Raw genomic sequence first — 20332 nt, 5'->3', positions numbered from 1 at the left:
GCTGGAGCGATAGCACAGCGGTAGGGCGTTTGCCTTGCATGCAGCCAACATGGCCGACCCGAGTTCGATTCCTCCACCCCTCTCGGAGAGCCTGGCAAGCTACCGAGAGTATCTCACCCGCACGGCAGAGCCTGGCAAGCTACCCGTGGTGTATTCGATATGCCAAACACAGTAACAACAAGTCTCACGATGGAGACGTTACTGGGCCCGCTCAAGCAAATCGATGAACAACGGGAGGACCGTGACATTACTTAGAAAGATTGGGGGGGGGGCGGGAGAGGAGGAAAGAAATAGGGGTTCAAGAGACCATGCACTCAAAAGAACAAGCAAGCAAGAGACGGAGGTAGAGACAAGCGAGGGAGACAGTGGAGCTCCCCAGGGTGCCCTGGGAACCTCTCAGACTCTTGTCTAGACTTTTAATTTTCTGAACACAATTTTGCTTCAAGTTCAAACTAAACACAAGAAAAACCACCCCCCAGACCTTTTTCAGGGAGGCAGAGACGAGGTTCTCAGATGGGGAGCGGGGAGGGGGCGCAGGAAAGGCAGGGGCTGGCTGGCGAAGGTCAGCGATGGGTGGCTCCTCACGCCTGCAGCATCCCAGCCCCGTGACCACACTGGACACCTTCAGGCGGGTTCAGCTCTGTCACCAGCAGCACGTGACAGTCAAGCGAGGAGTGAAAAATGGCACAAAAGGACTAGCTGAACCTTTCATTTATCTCCCTGACCAACAACAGGGCTCAGAAGGCCAAGCCAAGAGGCTATTAATACCCAAAGCCTCACATGAGCCGCCTGAAGCCCGGGGAGAGAAAACACAAGCTGAGTCTCAGGCTGCACTGGTGCTCGGAAGGGCCGCCTGGCTGCACTGACTCATTGACCCGGGTGGGGCCGAGTGGGGGGTGGGGGTGAGGGCTCTGTGCTGCACCGGAAATCTCTTCCCAGCCCAGGTTAAATGTGCCCCCTAAATGCTCCAATCACAAGGACAGAGGAAGAAACACTCAAGGTGACAACGAGGTACCTGCAGGAAAACAAGGCCCATGGTGGAACAGAGATGGTGCCTGGCTAAGGATTTGGAGGGGCCGGCAATAAACAGGTCTCTGACACCAGAATGACAGGTGAACCGCCCACGGTTCTAGCTGATCTCAAGAGAAAGTCCCTCTTTTCACAGCCAGGCAGCTGTGGGTCAGCAGAAAGGACCCCGGGAGAGGAGACCGGGATCCTCCAGCTGGGTGACCTTTCCTACTGTCATCCATTCAGCAGGTGGTTTCTGAGGCCCCACTCTGCCCTGGGGACAGGGCTGGGACGATGAAGACACACAATCCCCAGAGGCTCACGGAGCTTACCGTGCAGCTGGCATAAGTCCTTCCCCTCTCACAACTCTAGTCTTTCCATTTCTAAAGTGGAAATCAGACTCTCTACCTCACAGGTACATTAAACGAGGTAAATATGGAACAATCTACTGCTAGTATCCAACATTTTGAAAGGGCACTTTCCCCTTTCAAATCCTAATCATTAGTGAGATTTCAAGCTGATCTCCATGGCTAGCGATAATTTTCTGTTAAAGGGCTGAGTGGATTAGCGCATTTGGCTTGCAGGTGACCAGTCCAAGTTCGATCCCCAGTACCTCATATGGTTCCTCAAGCACTGCCAGGAGTGATCCCGGAGGGCAGAGCTAGGAGTAAGCCCTGGACACAGCCGGGTGTGACACCCTGCCCCCTTTACCCCTCCGAAAAGAGTCAGAGAGTGTATAACTGAGGTTCTGTGAGCTGTATGTTCCCTGTTACAACTCCTTGTGGAGGAGGTTGTATTACAACAAAACTTTATTTACAAAAATAGGAGGGGGCCCAAATGTGACCCAAGGCCACAGTTTGCCAACTGAAATTTACTTGTCATATGCCTCTATGTATCATAGAGTTTGAGAATTGGGAGCTCCAGAGACAAACTGCCTGACTCAGTTGCCTCATCTTAGAAGTATCATAAAAGTACCTATTTTGGAGTTGCTACGAAGATTAAGTATATTCATAAAGCACTCACAATAGCCTGATACAAAAATATACTCCAATTAATTATAACAAAATTTTACCTCATAACACAGAGAATATAGAGGTGAAATTACTACAGGGAGGGCACAGTGAATTAGAAGGGCAGAGAACAACAGCTTTGAAGACCTTGAGAATCCTTGTATTTCAATTTTATGTATTGTTAACACAAATGTCAGTTCTTTCAAAATTTAATATTCTGTTGTCATTTTAATTTTGTTTGGAATACATTTAATAGCTTGCTGCTCTAAGCTAATGTGATGTTTGTACATTTCATGACTTACATAGATGCTGGTCTCAAACCTTTTGGTTTGCTTGCTTTTGTTTTTGGGTCAAAAATGGCAGTATTTAGAGGCTACTCCTGGCTCTGGGCTCAGGAATCACTCCCAGTCGTACTGGGGGACCAGATGTGGTTCTGGGGATCGAACTCAGGTAGGCTGCAAGCAAGGCAAGTGTTTTAACTCCTGTACTATCTTTCTGTTCTATAATACCGTTCTTCTCATGAAGTCTTAATTTGCTAACAGTAATGGGTATTTGCTATATGCCAAGAACTCTGTAAAATACATTTTACATGTGAGATCTTGTTTAATCTTTAAGCCAACCCAACAAAATAGATTTGACAAGAGAGGAGATCATCGCTGGGAGGAGTTAAGTAATTCACCTGAAGTCTTATCTACAGCAATAGGTGAAGTCAGAACTTGAGGGTAGGAATGTCTAACACAGAACATGTATTCTGGTAATAAGGACTTCAGTTTGGCAAGGGCCATTCAAATGTGCATCTAAGGCAAACCTGACTCTGAAAGTAGTAAAACTCTGATGTACTATTATGTTCTCAGAAATACGTACTATTTCTATTGTAATAGAAATAACTATTAAGGAGCTGGAGCGATAGCACAGCGGTCGGGCATTCGCCTTGCACGCAGCCAACATGGCTGACCCGAGTTCGATTCCTCCACCCCTCTCGGAGAGCCTGGCAAGCTACGGAGAGTATCTCGCCCGCACGGCAGAGCCTGGCAAGCTCCCCGTGATGTATTCGATATGCCAAACACAGTAACAACAAAAGTCTCCAATGGAGATGTTACTGGGCCCACTCGAGCAAATCGATGAACAACGGGAGGGCCTTTATTATGTTCCTGGAAATTTGAGATTAATATTATGATGGGAGAGTTAATCAGTGTTTAACATTAAGGAAGCTAGAACACTCAGAAAGTGCCAGGAACACATTTAGGATAAGACAATAGCTTTAGGAAAACCAGTGATGCCCAGAGCATACACAACCCTACTAGTCAGAATCTGCAGGGAACCATGGCTGGAACTAGTGGTAACCAGGACAGAATTGATTAGTTTTATCCCCATGCTGGAAATGCTTTATGATGAGGGGAATAGGATTGTTTCTAGCAATTTCTTTAGCAAGATATGTGAGCCAATTGAATTTTTTGCCCCTAGCCACAAGAGAAAAGGGGGGGGGGGCGGGAAGCAGAGGGAAATGTCTTGTTTGGAAATGGCTGTTTGTTTTCTGCAGGGCAAATTTTAGCCCAGGTGCCAGTAATTTGTGGCTGTGTTTCAGGGGCAGGGGGGAGGTTTCTATGCGCCTGCGAAATTCCATGCTATCATTACTGTGTGGGCAGTCTGGGGATCTGGCTGGCTCTGCAGTGACTCGCTGTGCACTCACAGGAACGGTTCTGGATGATGGGAGGGAGGGGAGGAAGGGATGGTGGTCAACGCCTCCTGGAACCACATCCTGCCTGTTGGCTGTGGCTCATGCTAGTTTTGGACACACTGAATAGAGAACTCTCTAGCTGCAAGCAATATCGTCGAGCAAATCTCGGAACAGTAATTCACCACTGTTTGAAGTGGGATGTGGCAGATGAATGATGGAAGAGAGATCTCCCTCTTATCTCCCTTGAACTGCAGGAAAAAATGGTTGTTTTTTTTTTGCATTGAATGGAAATATTTTATCATTGTTAATGCAGTGAACAGGTACCCTTCAAAGTACCACATGTAAAGTTACAACGTGTATTCTAATGTATTAATGATTTTCTCTTCATGTGCTGATGGTTGTGTTTTTCTTTTTTTTAAATTGAATCACTGTGAGACACAGTTACAAAGCTTTCATATTTGAGTTTCAGTCATACAATGATCAAACACCCATCTCTCCACTAGTGCACATTTTCTACCACCAATGTCCCCACCCCCCTGAACCCTGCCCCCTACCTCTATGGCAGACAATTTCCCCCCCCTAGTCGCTCTCTATTTGGGGGCATTATGGTTTGCGATACAGAAAAAAGTTGGTTTCTTACTGTCTCTTCCCTTCAGTTCACTGTACCTTCATGCTTTTAAAATTACAACAGCTCATGGGGATGATAGGTAGGTAAGATGATAGATAGGCAAGGGTTTAACCTATCTGAGACAGTAGGTTGCAAGGCAAGCACCCTACCAGATGTACTATCACTTCAGCTCCAGGGTTTCTTAGTCCCTCAAATAACCTTAACATGCAAGAAAAACAAAATCCAAACTTCTTACCTTAAGTGGCAAGGTCCTCCCTATTCTGTTTTTTGCTTTTTTGCTTGCTGCCTTTTGCTCAGCCCTGCTCCTACTCACTGATCCTCTGGCCACAGGGATGATTGTGATGCCCTGAACAGGTTCCTATCATTCCTACCTTTCAGTCTTGCTACAGCTGTGGATGCTCAGCTCTGCTTTCTCCTCTCTGATGTCCCACTTCATAGGCTGCCTTCTCAGAGCTCAGCCAAACTCCCCAAGCATTGATAGGAAACCTTCCAATCACTTTCCTTACCTTACTACAAATTCACTATTCTCCAGTGCTCCATGTATACATACCTGAAATGGTCTTATTGATTTCCTTGATGATCTAATTAGGATATAAACCTCTGTGCTCTATACGCCCCCCTCCTCAGCACAAAGCAGACCCTCAAGTTGCATTTTTTTAGAGTGTGATAGCTGGAGGGAACCTAGGAAATAATTTACCCCAATACCCTCATGCTGTAGATGAAGACAATTATGATAGTCAAATGACAGAGTACAAAGGTCAATGGTAGGCCCTCTGGTGGGATTCAGAATATGCTTATGAACTGGTACAGTAAGTCTTCACTTAGCATGGGTGGCAGCTCTTGAAAACTTTAAGTAAAATGATGAAAAAGGAAAGTGGCCTTGGGAACACATCGTTCTGTTCAACAATGAAATGGAATTCTTTTTCCCCATCATATTGTAACAAAAATGACTTAACGAGAGGGTATTATGAGAGGACCTGCTATTTTCATGGGGGGGGGGTCTGGTTCTAGTTGATGTCCCAGGAGTAAATTACATACAGTGCAGACACTTTCCAGGAGGACGAGCAACTGAGATCCAGAAAGACACGAGGTAACTGGGAATTCAGAAACATCAACAAGTGGCAGTTGCCACTGTCTGCTCACTCGAGACAAAACCACACCAGAGCCAGCCCAGTGCTTTTGCCCAACCTGACTCCATCTTGTGCTGAACACTGTTAACATACTTCCCCCCCTAATCGCTCCCATCTCCTGTGGCAGTGGGGGTCTAAGGCTTAAAGTACGTCTGACTGAAAAACATGGCACATGATTAGCAAAGTTAGAAATGAGGCTTCCAGAAGCCCCTGCCTTTTGTCACGGGCTCAATACCCAGGCTGGGATGCTCAGAGGAAGATTATATTGTTTGCAATAAACCCTTGGCAGCACTGTTGCCTGCTTCAACTGCCGCGTACTTCCAAGACCCTTATTTATTCAATGGATAACACAGATTAAAAACCTGGAAAATTTTCTCCTGACTTTGAGCTTGAACACTGACAGGTTGGAAGAGGAAAAATTTCAGCTACATGAATAATCCTCAAGCATGTCAAGAGTGGGTAAATATTATCTGCAAGTGGAACATCTCTCTGACCAAGGGCGTTAAAATCCTAAGAAGGAGGGCCAAGTTTACACAAACTGATCGTGCTCCCCATGCAGAGACACTGGCCTCTCTGCCTCCCACCCAGCTGGGATCTTTCTGAATTTATGACAGTGCCCTTTTTCCCTGTTGCTTCAGGCCAAGCAGCTAGGTTTGATTCAAGAAGCTGGTTTAACACGTTGACACAGGTGCTACGATTTGTGTTAATTAAGTCACATGCAAGTGTGGGCCACTGGTGGTTAGCACCCACATCCATGTGACAACTGGGCCCCCTTTCACAGAGGCACTCCCAATGAGCTACTCCTATGCAGTGGGGTGCCACATGGCACTGGATTCTGGCCCATTCATGCTCCCTCTCTTCATTTCTTTCTGTCCCCATAGAGTCTTATACGTGCCTCTCCACTTAACCAAGTCCCAGACACTCCTCAAGGGAGAGCATCCTGGGTTTACCTCCTCCATAGAGCTATCTCCAGTGCTTTATCTAATTATTTATTTATTTGTTGGTTTTGGGGTCCCAGCCGGCAGTGTTCAGGGCTTACACCTGGCTCTGCACTCAGGGATCACTCTTGGTGAGCTCAAGGGATCATCTGTGGTGCCAGAGATTGAACCTGAGTTAGATGCATTCAAGACAAGTACCCTACCTGAGGTACTTTCTCTCCAGCCCCTTGTCTCCACTGTTTTTCCTGCACTCTTCTAGGTAGGACCAAACCAAACTTCAACAGTGGCACCCTGACCCCAAGAAAAGCCCAGAAGCTCCTGACAAATGCGAGTCAGGTTGTGCGAGAGTCTCAAGGTGTGAAGACAATGCTAGGACTATGGTTTGGCCTTTCCACGGCATTCACCCGCAGCGACCCACAGCCATCATGAGTGGCGGGATGGATGTTGCTCATTCCTGGCCAATGGAAAGCTCCTCCTTCACTGCAGTCATGGGTTCTTTGGATCCTGGCAAACAGATACTTAAAATAAACATTTGTCTTACCCCAAAGGAGAGCAATGTGGAGTGCAACAGCTAGTGATCTTGAGAAACTATCTCTTTGGATGGGGGAAAAAAGTCTTTTGATCTGGCACTTAAAACTAAGGTCACTTGTCCAATTTAGCACATCCCAGGGTGTAATAAGCACCAATTTAGCCTCAATATCTCAGTGGAATTTTAGTACAAGTTATTTTGGGGTCCTTTGGTGGGATTCAGAATATGTTTATTCCAAATCCTCCAGGAAAGGTGTTCAAAGTGGTTCACTTTTCACCAGGGGTCTAAGTGGCTTGGGGAAGAAAATAAAGTGAAAAGATCAAATTGTTATAGCTCATCTTTATTTTCTGTTTTTATGCATTTCTTAGTGCCTTTCCTTATGGCCCCCAAAGTGATGATGGTAACAACTACTATAACCATTGAATGCTTACAGAGCAATGGATACTGCACTAGTATTTTACATGTGCAATACTCAAATTTAATTCTCACAACAATGTAACTGGGTGGACAACAATTTTAGTACCCTTTGAATGTGCATGGTTTACAAATGAATTTGCGAATATACCTGAGTTGAGAGTACAAGCTTAATTCCCTTTTTACTGTTGTGTTCATGGTCAAAACACCACTCTTCTGATTTCTTAGCTCTCCCGCCCATTGCTTTGGCCCTATTTCTGGGCAGGGCCCCTACTTCTGCCAGTACCCCAGTAATTATACAGTTATGATTTTAGGGGACTCACATCTTCAGAGATTCTATACTCAAACATGCCCCACACTTCTGAGGTCATGCTTGCTTTTGTAGGTGCCCAGACTCTGTAGGATCTGCTTGTCTGAACACTTTACATTTTTTAATTAAAAAAAATATTTTTTTGGTAGGGCCACACCCGGAAGTGTTTGGGGGTTACTCCTGTCTCTGCACTCAGGAATCACTCCTTGTGGTGCTCAGAGGACTATATGGGATGTCAGGGATCAAACCTGGGTCGGCTGTGTGCACGGCAAACCCTCTACTGGCTGTATTATCACTCTGATCCCTGAATAATTTACTTTTAATATATATTTTTTGGTTTGGGGGCCAGACCTGGCTGTGCTCAGGGGTCACTCCTGGAAGAAGCTGAGGGACCATATGTGGTGCCAGAGGTTGAACCAGGGTCTGCTGTGTGCAAGGCCAAATGTCTTATCCCTGCTCAAATTGTTCTGGCCCCTAACACAATTTGAAGACCAGGGGGCCTTGAGGGCACAGGGCTGGTCTCCATTGAAGGTTGAATAGGGAGTCATGGACTTCTCAGGAGAAAATTCTCTTGAATTCCTGGTCTCATTGCTGCCACCATTTCTCCACCTCCGTCTCAATGTGGGCTCTCAGCTCTGCTCTTTTGATTTGGCCACTAGGGGATGGCCTCCTTTCCTGCCATCCCAGCATCTTGGTCCCCAAGGGACGAAATCTGTCAGTTTTCAGACCTCCCTCCATCAGATGAAGGCCACTGAGCATGAGCAGTGTCCAATCCATCCAAGGACACTGTCAGTGGGACCTGGTAAAGGGCCGGGTTGCTCATGCACATCATTAGCCACTAGGGGCTTGGCAGCAGCGTGCCCTAAATTGAAGGCATTGGGTTTACATTTGAGTCACAGTGCCCTATTTCAGCCTTGTGTTTGCCAAACCGCCAGTCAACTTAAACTAAAACATGTTTCTGGAATAGAACTTTTAGGGGTGGTAGGAATGCAGTAACTTGCTGGAAACGTTCAAATGGACTTGGGGTGGTAATGCAGAAGAACTCAAACAAAACCAAGAATGTGCATGGGTTTGGGTGGTCATGTGCCTCTTGCCTGCCCCAGGGCAGAGAAGGAGGCTGCATGCTTGTTTGTCTTTCCTGATCTGCAAGTACATCTGAGTCAGTTCATTCCAGGCAGGAAACCAGTACCCCAGGTTCTCCAGAACCTTCCTGGTCTGAAGATTGATTTTCCAGCTAACATGTTCTTGGCCACATTTCCAGCTCCTAGAGAGAGCTGGGAGTGACCAGACCAAAGAGCATCTTGACATGAAAGCTTTCTCCTGTGCTCACAAGTTGCATGTGTGTGCAGCAGCTTGGTGGTAATAAAAAGGAGGCAGATTCAATTTGCACTGTCTCCAAACAAAGTTGCAGAGGGGAAAGAGCACTGGATCAAGAGTCCAGAGAATCAGGCTTACATCCTGCCTTTACCCCCACAACCCCTCCTAGTGAGTGACCTTATGGCAACAGTTCCTTGACCTCTGCTTCTGTATCTCAGAATGGATTAACGTCTGCCCACTTCATTTATTTATTTGTTTTGAGGTCACACCCACCAGGGCTCAGGAGCTAGTCCAGGCTATGTGCTCAGGAGTGACCCTTGGTGGTACTCAGGAGACCATATGTGGGGTTGCGAGTGGAACTAGGGTTGGCTGCATGTAAGGCGAATGCCTTATCATCTTTATATTGGGGGGGGATAGGGGCCACACCCGACAGTGCTCAGGGCTTACTTCTGGTTCTGTGCAGAGGGATCACTCATGGCAGAGCTCAGGGGACCATATGCAGTGTCAGAAATTGAGGAAGGATCAATTCTGTAAAAGGCAAGTGATTGAACTCATGTACTATCTCTCCGCTGGCCCCAGCGAAGTACTCAGTCAACAAAATAGGAAATTTACAATTTGATAGTTGGTGGCATCTGGGGAGGTCAAAAATCATGACCTTCTAAAGCACTGGGTTTGTCAGGGGCTTGGTTCCTCCATTTCTCCCTCTTACCAGCTCCCTCTTCTTACCAAATTCTACCTGGAGGGGGGTAGGGGTTCCATCAACTTATGGATTTAAGTCTGATATTGAGGCCTTGAATCCATGTTCACTGGAGCATGGTGTTGGGGGGTTGGGGGGAGGTCTGGACTCTTTTCATTTTTGCACTGGACCTACCAGTTTTCCCAGCACCATTTGCTGAAGAGGCTCTCCTTACTCCATTTCTGACTGTGAGATGGTTAGGGTAACAAATGCCCAAAGGCAACAGGGACTGAGAGTTGGTCTCAGTAGGAAGCTACTGTGGGGGTGAGAAGAGGAGGATGGGGACGGGGGTCACTCAGACAGTGGGGGCGGGAGGTGGACAGTCTGGTGGAGGGTGTGTGCTGGAATGTGTTATGCTTGAAACCCTATAATTAACAATATTGTAAACCACAGCACCTAAAATTAAATTTTTTTTTTTAAATAAGAACCTGAAAAAATAAAAGGAAGACCAGAGAGGTGGTTCAGCAACTAAGTGGACCAGGGTTCAATCCCTGGCATCCCATACGGTCCCTGGAGCACCACCAAGAGTGATTCCTGAGTGCAGAGCCGGGAGTAACCCCGGAGCATCACCAGGTATGGCTCAAACCCAGCCCCCCACAAAAAGACCCTAAACGGAACCACAACATTTATGACCCTTTCCTGCATAGGACTCATGCTCTGCTGACCCTTTATCTCATTTAATACCTTATCTCGGTGGTGCCGGGAGGGGTGCTCTGACTTACTCCCTGTTCACAGATGCGGACGTGGGCATGTCCAAGGTCATATGCAACCGAAACACCCTTAAGTAAGCCCATCTTTTATTTTTCAAAAATCGTTTTTAAATTGAATCGCCGTGAGCTACAGTTACAAAACTTTCATGTTTGAGTTTCAGTCATACAATGATCGAACACCCAACCCTCTGCCATTGTACATTTTTCACCACCAATCTCAAAGCCTGATGTTACATTCCTGTAGACCAACCCTAGTCCTGCTTGGAACAGATCTGAAACCTGTCTGTTTCCCCTGGCATCTCCCTGAGTTCTAGCCCTCAAACTCAGTTCCACTTCCCTTCGAGGTCTTTCTCAGACATCCTGTCCTCCAGGCACACCTTTGCAACCCCCACGGCCTACCTGTACTTTTCAAAAACTGCTTCATGCCATCGGATCAAGTAACTTCCCTTAATGCATATTTTCCGAGTTACTAATTAGACTGTAGGGCAGGGCTAGCACGATTTTTCTTCTGTGAAGGGTTAGATTATAAATACCTGAGGCACGCAGGCCACACGGCCTTTGTTATTCGACTCCACTTTACTAAGTTATTCAACTCGACTCTGTTGCTCAGACGCCAAGGACTGAGAGACGGTAGCTGTGTTCCAAGAGAACTTTTTCTTCTTTGGTCTCAGGGATGGACCCAGGGCCTCTTATGTGCAGAGCGTGTGCTCTACTACTGAGCTATATCCCAGGCCCTCCAATGAAACTTTTCTTAGACTACACTTAAAAACTTGAGTTTCACATTATTTTTGTGTGTCACAAAATGTTCCCCCCGAATCATTTTAAAAAAATGCATATATTGTTTTTTAGCTAGTAGTGCAAACAAAAGCTATAAATTGTATTGGCTGGAGGGCCAGGAGTTTGTCAAATGCTAAGGTAGAGCTTCAGTCAAGGCAAGATACTGGGCATTTTATCTTTGTTTCTCTCACTAGTTGATGGCAGGGCTTGGTGGAAATAATTCAGTTTTTGGAGTAAGGCAAGTTTGAGTTTGTATTCTTGTTCTAATTTGCACTCTGCTCAGCAACAACAGTTTCTTTTATTTTGGGGGAGAGGGGTCACAGCGATGGTACAATGGGTAGGGCATTTGCCTTGCATGCAGTTGACCTGGGTTCAATCCCTGGCATCCCACATGGTTCCCTGAGCACTGCCAGGAGTAATTTCAGAGTGCAGAGACAGGAGTCTCTGAGCATCCGTAGGAGTGAATTTTGGGGGAAGGGGTCTGGGGCAATGCTTGGGGTCACACCCAGTATTCAGAGACTCTTTCTGGCTCTATGCTCTGGCAGTGCTCAGAGGACTATATGAGGTGCTGGAGATAGAACCAGGGGTGGCTGAAGCAGCCACATGCAAGGCATGTGCCTTACCTCCTGTACCTCCAGCAACAACTGTCTTAAGAACTGTTGATTCCGTGGCCATTGAAGCCATATTTTAATTTTTCTCTGGTATTTGGTTTATCTTAATTCCATCTTCTCATAATAATTCAATTTTCTCCAATGACTCATCAGGGAATGGGCTAGTCATGTGGGTAAATGTTGATGTTTTCCAGTTACTCTGCATTACTGGAGAACACAAAGAACTTAAAAACTTTACAACCAGTTGAAAGCACTTCAGAAGTCTTACTGCAAGTCAGCCCAGTCTCTGCCCAGCTGCATCTTAGTCTACAAACTGACAGTTGCCCAGGAGAGGCCTGCAGATGCTTAGGTCTTTCATTTTGCAAAGTAAGTTATTAATCATTAAAAATAATTACATAATATCATCATACCATTACCTTTGTTTTCCCACTACATTTTTGTATTCTTACAAAGATCCTTCCATATATGTATTATTCTAAAATTACCCCCAAGATATGTTATCCTTGATTATCCTAGATTTAGCCTACAATGTAAACTTAGAGAAATAAATGAGTTTTGGGCGTGACTATGACTAAGAATAACTGAATGTTCAGTGGACGGATTGTGATTGATTTCTTTCTCCATCATCAGTTTCTGTTAGATTCCAGACTCCCAAAAGTCCAATGTTGGATGAGGAGACATATCAAGGGTTAGAGATCATGCCTAGTCTGGCGAGGCCCTGAGTCTGGCCCCTGGCACTGTGTTTCCACCCTCAGCACTGCTCAAATGTATGGAAAATATAACAGTAGCTTTCAAGGAGTTTCTGGGCTGGTCCCCAAATTTTAAAAAACACTAGGACCAACTGCAAGATACTTCTAAGTAGTGACTAGGCACTTTTAAGGAATTCAATGAGAAGCAGCTACAAATTTCTGTGGAGGGGGGAGAGCTGGGTCGGTCACACCCAGTGATGCTCTGAGGCTACTCCTGACTCAGTGATCAGAGGAAATGGTGGCGGTACTTGGGAGACCCTAGGCAGGGTCAGGATTCCAATCAGGATTACTAGGACGGAAAGCAAGGGCCTTAACCCAGTGTACTAGCCCTTTGACCACTCCAGGTGGGTTTTTGTAGGCAAAGATACTTCACAGGTGAGTCTACTAACAGCCAGGGTTGAGAGCTACTTTAGTGAGGAGCTGTGTGAATGCCCTCTGGGTTTGCTGGTGACAGATCCACTGTTTCTGCAGGTCTCTCTGCCCTCCTGGGAGAGTCAGTGTGAGCTTGGGGTTACCGAGTTCCAGCCTCATCATTAGTCTGCCCAGCCCTGCAATCCTCTCGAGTTCCCAAATGAAATTTCTAACAATGTGGAATCCACTGGTATTGAGGTATGATATAAAACAACAGAAAAGAAAATTTTTGAGGGTGGGAAGGAGTTCCCAAATGGTGTTCAGGGAACCTGGGGGCCATTCTCAAGTGTGACTGGACAACCTGGTTGGGGTTCAGTGCTAGGACGCTAGGACCCAAGGACTGGAGTTTCTGGAACTCTCTGGAGCTGATGAACCTAGCAGTGCCTGGGGTCTCCAGGGATATATCAGGCAATGTTAGGGGAACCATGTGACACCAAAGATCAAACAAGGTATATGCTAGGCATGTACCCTAACTACTGTATTATCTTCCGGTCCCTAAAACAAATGAGGTCACTGCTTCTACAGATTTACAACCCTCTTTAAAACCCACAGTTAAAACTGTCGTCCAGACATTAGGGTGGGTATGAAGGGAGAGGAATAGAATCAATGAGTGATAGACTAAAGTCTATTAAAATAAGATATAAAAGACCTGCTTTAATGGATGCTATATTTAAAATGTTTTGTTGCAGTGGTGTATGTGTGTGTGTGTGTGTGCGTGCACACACACACACATGCATGTGCACCTAGAGGTGTTAGAGATTGAACCTGGGGCCTCATACATACATCACTGGTTCTATATTAAAAAAATTACAGAACATTCATATATGATAATAAAAATGGCAAGCTTTTTTTTTTTTAAATGGCAAGCTTTTGAGCCAGCTGTCACTTGTCTCTTTCCTGAAACCCTGCAGGTCTTGTGTGTGTGTGTGTGTGTGTGTGTGTGTGTCTGTGTGTGTGTGTGTGTGTGAGAGAGAGAGAGAGAGAGAAAGAGAGAGAGAAGAGACGGAAAGTCCCCAAGCACTGCTGGGGTGGTCCTGATGGCCCCCAGCACTTCTGTCCCCAGATGGCTGAGATCACAGGGAGGGGTCCACACGTCCCCTGAACACTGTTTGGAAGGACCACTCACCACCCCAACCCCCCAAACCATATGAGGTCAAAGTAGTGAAATGGCAAACATACCAGAATAAACTACTTTGCAAAGTTGGTTTGAGGATAAGAATATACGAGAAGGGCACTGAGTGCTTTAGAAGAAAAACCTCAAAACATGGTGCCTATCATTAAAATGTTTTAAGTCCCGTATAAAAATAACATATTATTTCTCAAATTACAGAGCACTCTAACAGTGAAGGGGAAAAAAAGATTGTTCTTCCTAAAATAGCAATATTTTCATTATTTCAGAACGTTAAAAACTTTGAAAGCACTCAGCAGTTTCTCTGAGATTATTTAAGGAAAACTGTGCCTGATAGATTTGATAATTAGATACTGTCAGATACAAGTTCAAAATCCCCCAGTTTATTTGGCTTTTTGGGGTTACCATAGCCGTGGTGCTTGGTGGATGCTCCTGGCTTTGTGTGTGGGGGTGAAGCCTGGTGGTGCCCAGAGAAACACGGGGTGCTGGGGATTGAACCTGGGTCCCCCAGAGCAAAGTACATGTAGCCCTCCGAGCTCTCTCTTTCTCTTGGCCCAGTTGAAAAAATATTTTAAAGAGATTTATCATCTTGGTAACCACGTCATAATAATAATTAGTGGCTGACTTTGCATAACATGGTCTGGTTTGCAGAGTATTTCCTCAAACAAATATATCACTGAGTCTATTGCCCATTCTGTGAGGCCGGAGTTAGTCTCAGTCCTTCCAGAGAGGGCCATCAAGTCAGAGGGGCCACTCCACCTGAGGGTGGAGCCTGCAACTGCTCTCAGGCCACTTTATTAGCAATCATTTGTTCACAGAAAACTCGTGGCAGCTTCAACTGCGAACTCCCCAGATTTCTGATCCTAAATTCACTGTGTAACTGAGCTTGTTGTGCTTAAACATAAAGATTTTTCTATTTCTTCAGCTTATTAAAAAGATGAAAGGGGACAATGCAGTGAATTGCATAAGATGGTAACACCCACCCCTAACCCTTGTTCTTGTTCTTTTGCTTTATTTTCTTTCTTTTCCTTTTCTTTTTTTGGGGGGGAGGGACTACATCCTTGGTGCTTTGGGCTTACTCTTGACTCTGTACTCAGGAATCACTCCTGGAGGGGCTCAGAGGACCATATGGTGTGGCAGGGATTGAATCCAGGGTTGGCAGCATGCAAGGCAAACGCCCTACCTGTTGTACTATGGATCTGGCCCTGATTTATTTTCTTTTGGAAGGGAAAACAAGCAGGAAGAAGAATAAGAGGAAAAATTGACCATATTGCTGATTAGCTGGTAATCAGGACATCAGATCTGGGTTATCTTTCTTTAATACTCAGATGGTGGAAACCCTTGTGTTCTTAGCCATGGAGCTCAACTCTTTCTGGCCCTGGCCCTTGGCTGCAGGGACTCCCCTGCCAAGGGGCACCTTTGGGACTAGAGGAGGGTACAGCAGGAGAGGGAACTGATTTGTCCCTGTGCTCACAGCTCAGCTTAGCGCTTCTAACCTTCCAGGAAGCCTCAGCAGGCCAATTGCCTTCTGCTGACCAGAATGACAGGTGAACCTTCCAGGCCTCATGGGGGCTTGAATATTATTGCTCTGGTTGAGAGTTTGCAATCCTCCAGCTCCATGACATGGCTCTGAGAAGTGCTACAGCCCTAGGAGAGGGAAAATCACAACCAAACCAGCTAATACCATGGTGGAGAAAATCTCTTCCTACTTCTGAGGCTTGCACCCAATCAGCTACTCTCAGCTTGAGTCACTGACCCAAACCCAAAGGGAGCTTGGGGGAAAAAAGAGGAATAAGGCTATGAAAAAGAATCCCACCCTGGACAGGCTTGATGAGAATGTCCAGCCTTCCCGCTCCTGCCAGCCCGCTCTGTCCAGGCAAGTGTCTGGGAAATTTGCTTGCCAACTTCTATTATGAAGTGGGAAAAGGACATGCAGGGATTCATTTTGTTTTTCTGAAAATTCCTAGGGTTCTAAGAGGTTATTATTTTTTTTCTGGGTTAAATAATTTCTAGACAACGTGAACAAACAATTCAACTTGACATAGTTTGGTTACGTCTTTGGGTTCCAAGACTTACCCGGACGACGTAGTTAAACCTCCTGGAGTCCAGAATGGCAGTTGAGAAGTCCAGTCGGTTGAAAGCCTCCCCCAAAGTGCAATACCCATGACGCTGGAGGCAAAAAGAGAGGATGCAGAGGTGACTTCTGTGCTCCTCAAGTCATTCTCCAGAACCATCTACCTGAATCTAATGACCCAACAAGCTTGAGGCTCATCTTCAGCATCCTATAGCCTTTTGCCTCTTCTCTAGGCTATAAAAGGTCTTTCTGGAAAGCCACGTAATGTAGGAGATGGGCAGCTACTCACCTCAAGGACAGTGTCAAACACTCCTCTTTGTGACTTGTACCATTTGTGACACTTGTCCTCTGAGTGCATAAGAATGGAAAAGTTCTAGCTAGTTGTGTATAAAGGGTGAGCTGGACAATGGTTATTTGATGATTGGGGTGGAGACAGCTGGTCACTAACAAATTCCTGGGATGAGAAACATTTTTTTTTTTCTATATTGGCCACACCCAAGTATGTTCAGGGCTTACTCCTGTCTTTGTGCTCAGGGATCTTTCCTGGCAGGGACTGGGAGAACATACGGAGTACTGGCGATAACACCAGGGTTGGTCATGGGCAAGGCAAGTGTCCTAACTGCTGTACTATCTCTCTAGCCCCACAGAAGTAGAATTTTAAGGTCTAAGAGAATCAAAAGAAGTTTTGCTCTTTTGCTTCTGAATACATAAGGAAGTAGGAGAAGAGAGCCATGACTTAGAGGCAGATGGGTGGTTTTGGTTTATCACTGATCTTCTCCTGGTCTCAAATTACAGAGGGAACTAGATGTTCTCCAAAGTCCTTGAGAGTAATAATAACGCTCTCATCCCACCACACTTGCCTTGCATCCTACTTATATAAAAAATGGCCTCTGTAAAGATAATACATACTTTTTTCCCTAAAGCGCCACACAAGTTTAGTTGTTGTCTTGTCCCTGCCTACATGCCTCACACAGGGAAGGCTTTAAAAACTTGTATGCTCGGACGAACAGACTCAGGTAAATTAGAGAGGGGGGGTTTGGCCTGGGGGCCACCAAAACAGAACCCCCAACAGCTGCTTGCTTCCACAAACCAAAGTCGCCACCATACCCCGAGCTGGACTACACTCTCTCAGGACGGACCTCACAAAGATATAATCTACTGAAAATTCGGGTATGCGGGTTTTGTGACTGAAATCTCCAGGATTCCTGGAGTTAGGATGGGCTACCTCTGCCCACTTCCCAATACTCCTGGAAGCACCGGCAGTCACTCCCATGAACCAACTTCAGCATTAACCTGTAAGCTCTATTATCAGTATTGCTTCAGAGACACATAAATAAATCTTGAAAGAGATCAAAAGCTGTAGTTAATCTCGGACCCATGCATGGCTGAACAGACCAGGGTAAATAAGAGGGAGAGTGGGTTGGCCTGGGAGCGCCCAGCAACTGCTTGCTTCCACAATCCAAAATTGCCACCACACCCCTGGTCTGACTCCACCGTCTCAGAACAGACCTCACCAAGATATAATCTGCTGAAAATTTGGGTATGTGGGTTTTGTAACTAAAATCTCCAGGCTTTCTTGGGGTTGGGATGGGCTACCTCCCCCCCGCCCCGCCTACACCTCCCTGTACTTCCAGAAGCCTTGGCAATCATATCCACACCCCTAAGCTGCCACCCAACTGAAAACCTACTCCAGCCTTACCATCCCGATAAAAATACCCAATGCCCTGAACAAACACCATGACCTCTTAGCACCTGTATCACAAACCATAATGAAGAAAAGGAAAAGAAGAGAGAGAGCAAGAGAAAAGTGCCTCCCATAGAGGGAGGCTGGGGATGGGGTGGCGGGGAAATGGAGGACACTGGTGGTGGGAAATGTACACTGGTGGAGGGATGGGTGCTGGATCATTGTATGACTGAAACCCAATTATGAACAGCTTTGTAATAGTCTACCTCACGAATATTCAATTAAAAAAATTTAAAAAAAAGTAATATGGAGTTCACTCCCAATTCAATCAGCTTAATCAATGGCTAAATAAATAGCAGTACTCCTACATTAAATTAGAAATAAATAAATAAAAACTTGCATGCATAATCATTTCTATGTTTGATTATTCCTGGGCCCAAACATATCTGTGTTGCAGGCTAAAGAGCTTGTAGGACAAAAAAATAGAGGCACAGTCATGAGGGAGGGGCCAGGGCTTTTGACTCTACATTTGTTATCGGCATATTGATCTTTATAAAGTAATTTTATATACATTATTATCTCACTGAATGATTGGGGAGCCTGCCTAGTGACTTTCTAGCTTCCACCAACCATACCAAGAAGAGAGTCTTACTTGGTATCATATTTCTGTTCATACCCCACTCCTCCCAAAATTACTATGTAGACCAAGAAGACCTAAGGCCAAACATGTATTTTATCAGATGAATGCTCACCTCTTTAGTGCTTCCTTTGTGGACATAGATCCATTTTTCTTGATGAAAATCTATGGAGACAAAAAATACAGCTTTAATATTTGTATTGTGCCCAAGATTTAAACTTTCTTTTCCATTTTACTTCAAGGTATAAAAAGCTTTGACAACAATTACAGAAACTTTACTGAGGATGCAAGTTCATAATTTCTATAATACTGGAGTTCATTTTTGTCTTTGTCTGAAGTACCCAAATCACTGGCAGATTGAGTAGGCCTGAGCTTCGAGGTAAACGCCCCCTCTCCTCTCACTCTCCGCTCAAAACAACAAATACCAACTACACGTTTGTTTCCAAGCCAAGTCTACAACTCATCCAGGCTACAAAGAGTAGAAATAAAACAGATAGTATGAGGAAACCATGTAATACAGATGGATTAAATGAAAGATCTGTAATTCCTGCTTATTAATAGAACTTTATGCTTTGTTAACACATCCAGACAGCCTCTAGAAATGTTAATGGAATTTATACAAGGAAAGAGGGAAAAAAATTTATTTCTAAGTCTCAAATTATAGTTCAAAATTAAAAAGCACATACCAGAACTAACTCAGTGGATTATGTTGTGTGCAAGGACCCAGTTAACTGTCAACTGAACATGAAAAGCAAAGGGGGTAAACCCCAACTAGCAGCGATTGCCTTATAAACAAAACTTTTAGAACCGACAGATCTTACTCAGAAAATGCACTGCAGATTTCTGAGAGTGGAGCCCAGGGGCCTCTGCCAACGACAGAGTAAACGTTAAAGCAGATGTCTAACAGGTGAGGTGTGATCTTCACAGCACCCGACCCCCACCCCCACCCTCATCCAAGTCCCCAAACAAGCCATCATAAGGATATTCATACAGCTTTCTTAAATTCTAGACTACAGGCTTACACTGAGTTTTGGTTTTGCTATTCAGTATATCCTTCTTTCTCTTCTTGGCGGCAACATCATAGTTCAGGCTGTTGAAAAGATTTTCCTTATTGAAAACTTCCTTGTTGCAGTAACTAGGAATAAAAGAAGACGGGATAAACTGTAGCAGCTATACTGGAACTCGAGCTGCTTCTATAAATAACACAGTAGGTCATAAAACACAAACATACACGCTCCTCAAACAAAACATTAGAAATCACTCAAGAGAAATGCATACAGGTCCAGACTTCTCTCTTATAGGTTGGAATATCATCTCATTTCTGTGGAAGGCAGAGACGGGGGCTTTCGACGGCTTTTGAATTCCCCAACAGTGCCTGCCATTGTATTTGACACACAGCCCTGTACTCTTTCACTAACAGCAATGCAGGGCACCATAATGTTACTTTAAGCAAAAATGAATTGGGGGAGGGAGAAGGATGGTTACTGGAACCAGTGTAATGCACAATGCCCTCATTTGGCCAAACCATTCACCCCAAGCTGCTGTTTAAAAAAATAGCTTTACAGAGCTATAATTCATGCACTATACAATTCACCTATTTAAAATGTACCCAAGCTTCTTTTTAACTAGTATGCTCCTGTCGGTGCCTTTAAAACAGGATCCCATTTACAAAGCTGTGACTGACAAACTCAGTTTCTAGGTGGTGTGTAATGTACAGTGAGAGCAGTTTAGGATTCATGTCATTTTTTCTTGATCAACAAGACTCAAGCTGTGAGGAAAGGATCTTGGGCTTGAAATGAAACAAGCTGAATTCCTAATTCATAAATGGTTGAGGGCCGGGAAGACTGTCCAC

At 45.1% G+C, this 20332-nt stretch overlaps 1 protein-coding gene across 1 annotated transcript in view; it reads right to left on the bottom strand.

The window, feature by feature from the left end:
- The window catches only part of FBXO32 (F-box protein 32), a 46490-nt gene that overhangs the window by 20652 nt on the left and 5506 nt on the right, over positions 1–20332 (bottom strand). The window contains exons 2-4 of the mRNA XM_056107242.1: positions 19503–19615; positions 18596–18645; positions 16162–16254 (exon numbers count right to left, since the gene is read on the bottom strand). Of these exons, the coding sequence (XP_055963217.1) occupies positions 16162–16254; positions 18596–18645; positions 19503–19615 (256 nt within the window). The remainder of the gene's footprint in view (positions 1–16161; positions 16255–18595; positions 18646–19502; positions 19616–20332) is intronic.

The sequence above is a fragment of the Sorex fumeus genome, unplaced genomic scaffold, assembly GCF_029834395.1.
Source record: "Sorex fumeus unplaced genomic scaffold, SorFum_2.1 ptg000002l, whole genome shotgun sequence".
NCBI classification, from domain to species: domain Eukaryota; kingdom Metazoa; phylum Chordata; class Mammalia; order Eulipotyphla; family Soricidae; genus Sorex; species Sorex fumeus.
This window is presented reverse-complemented; position numbering and strand designations above follow the sequence as displayed.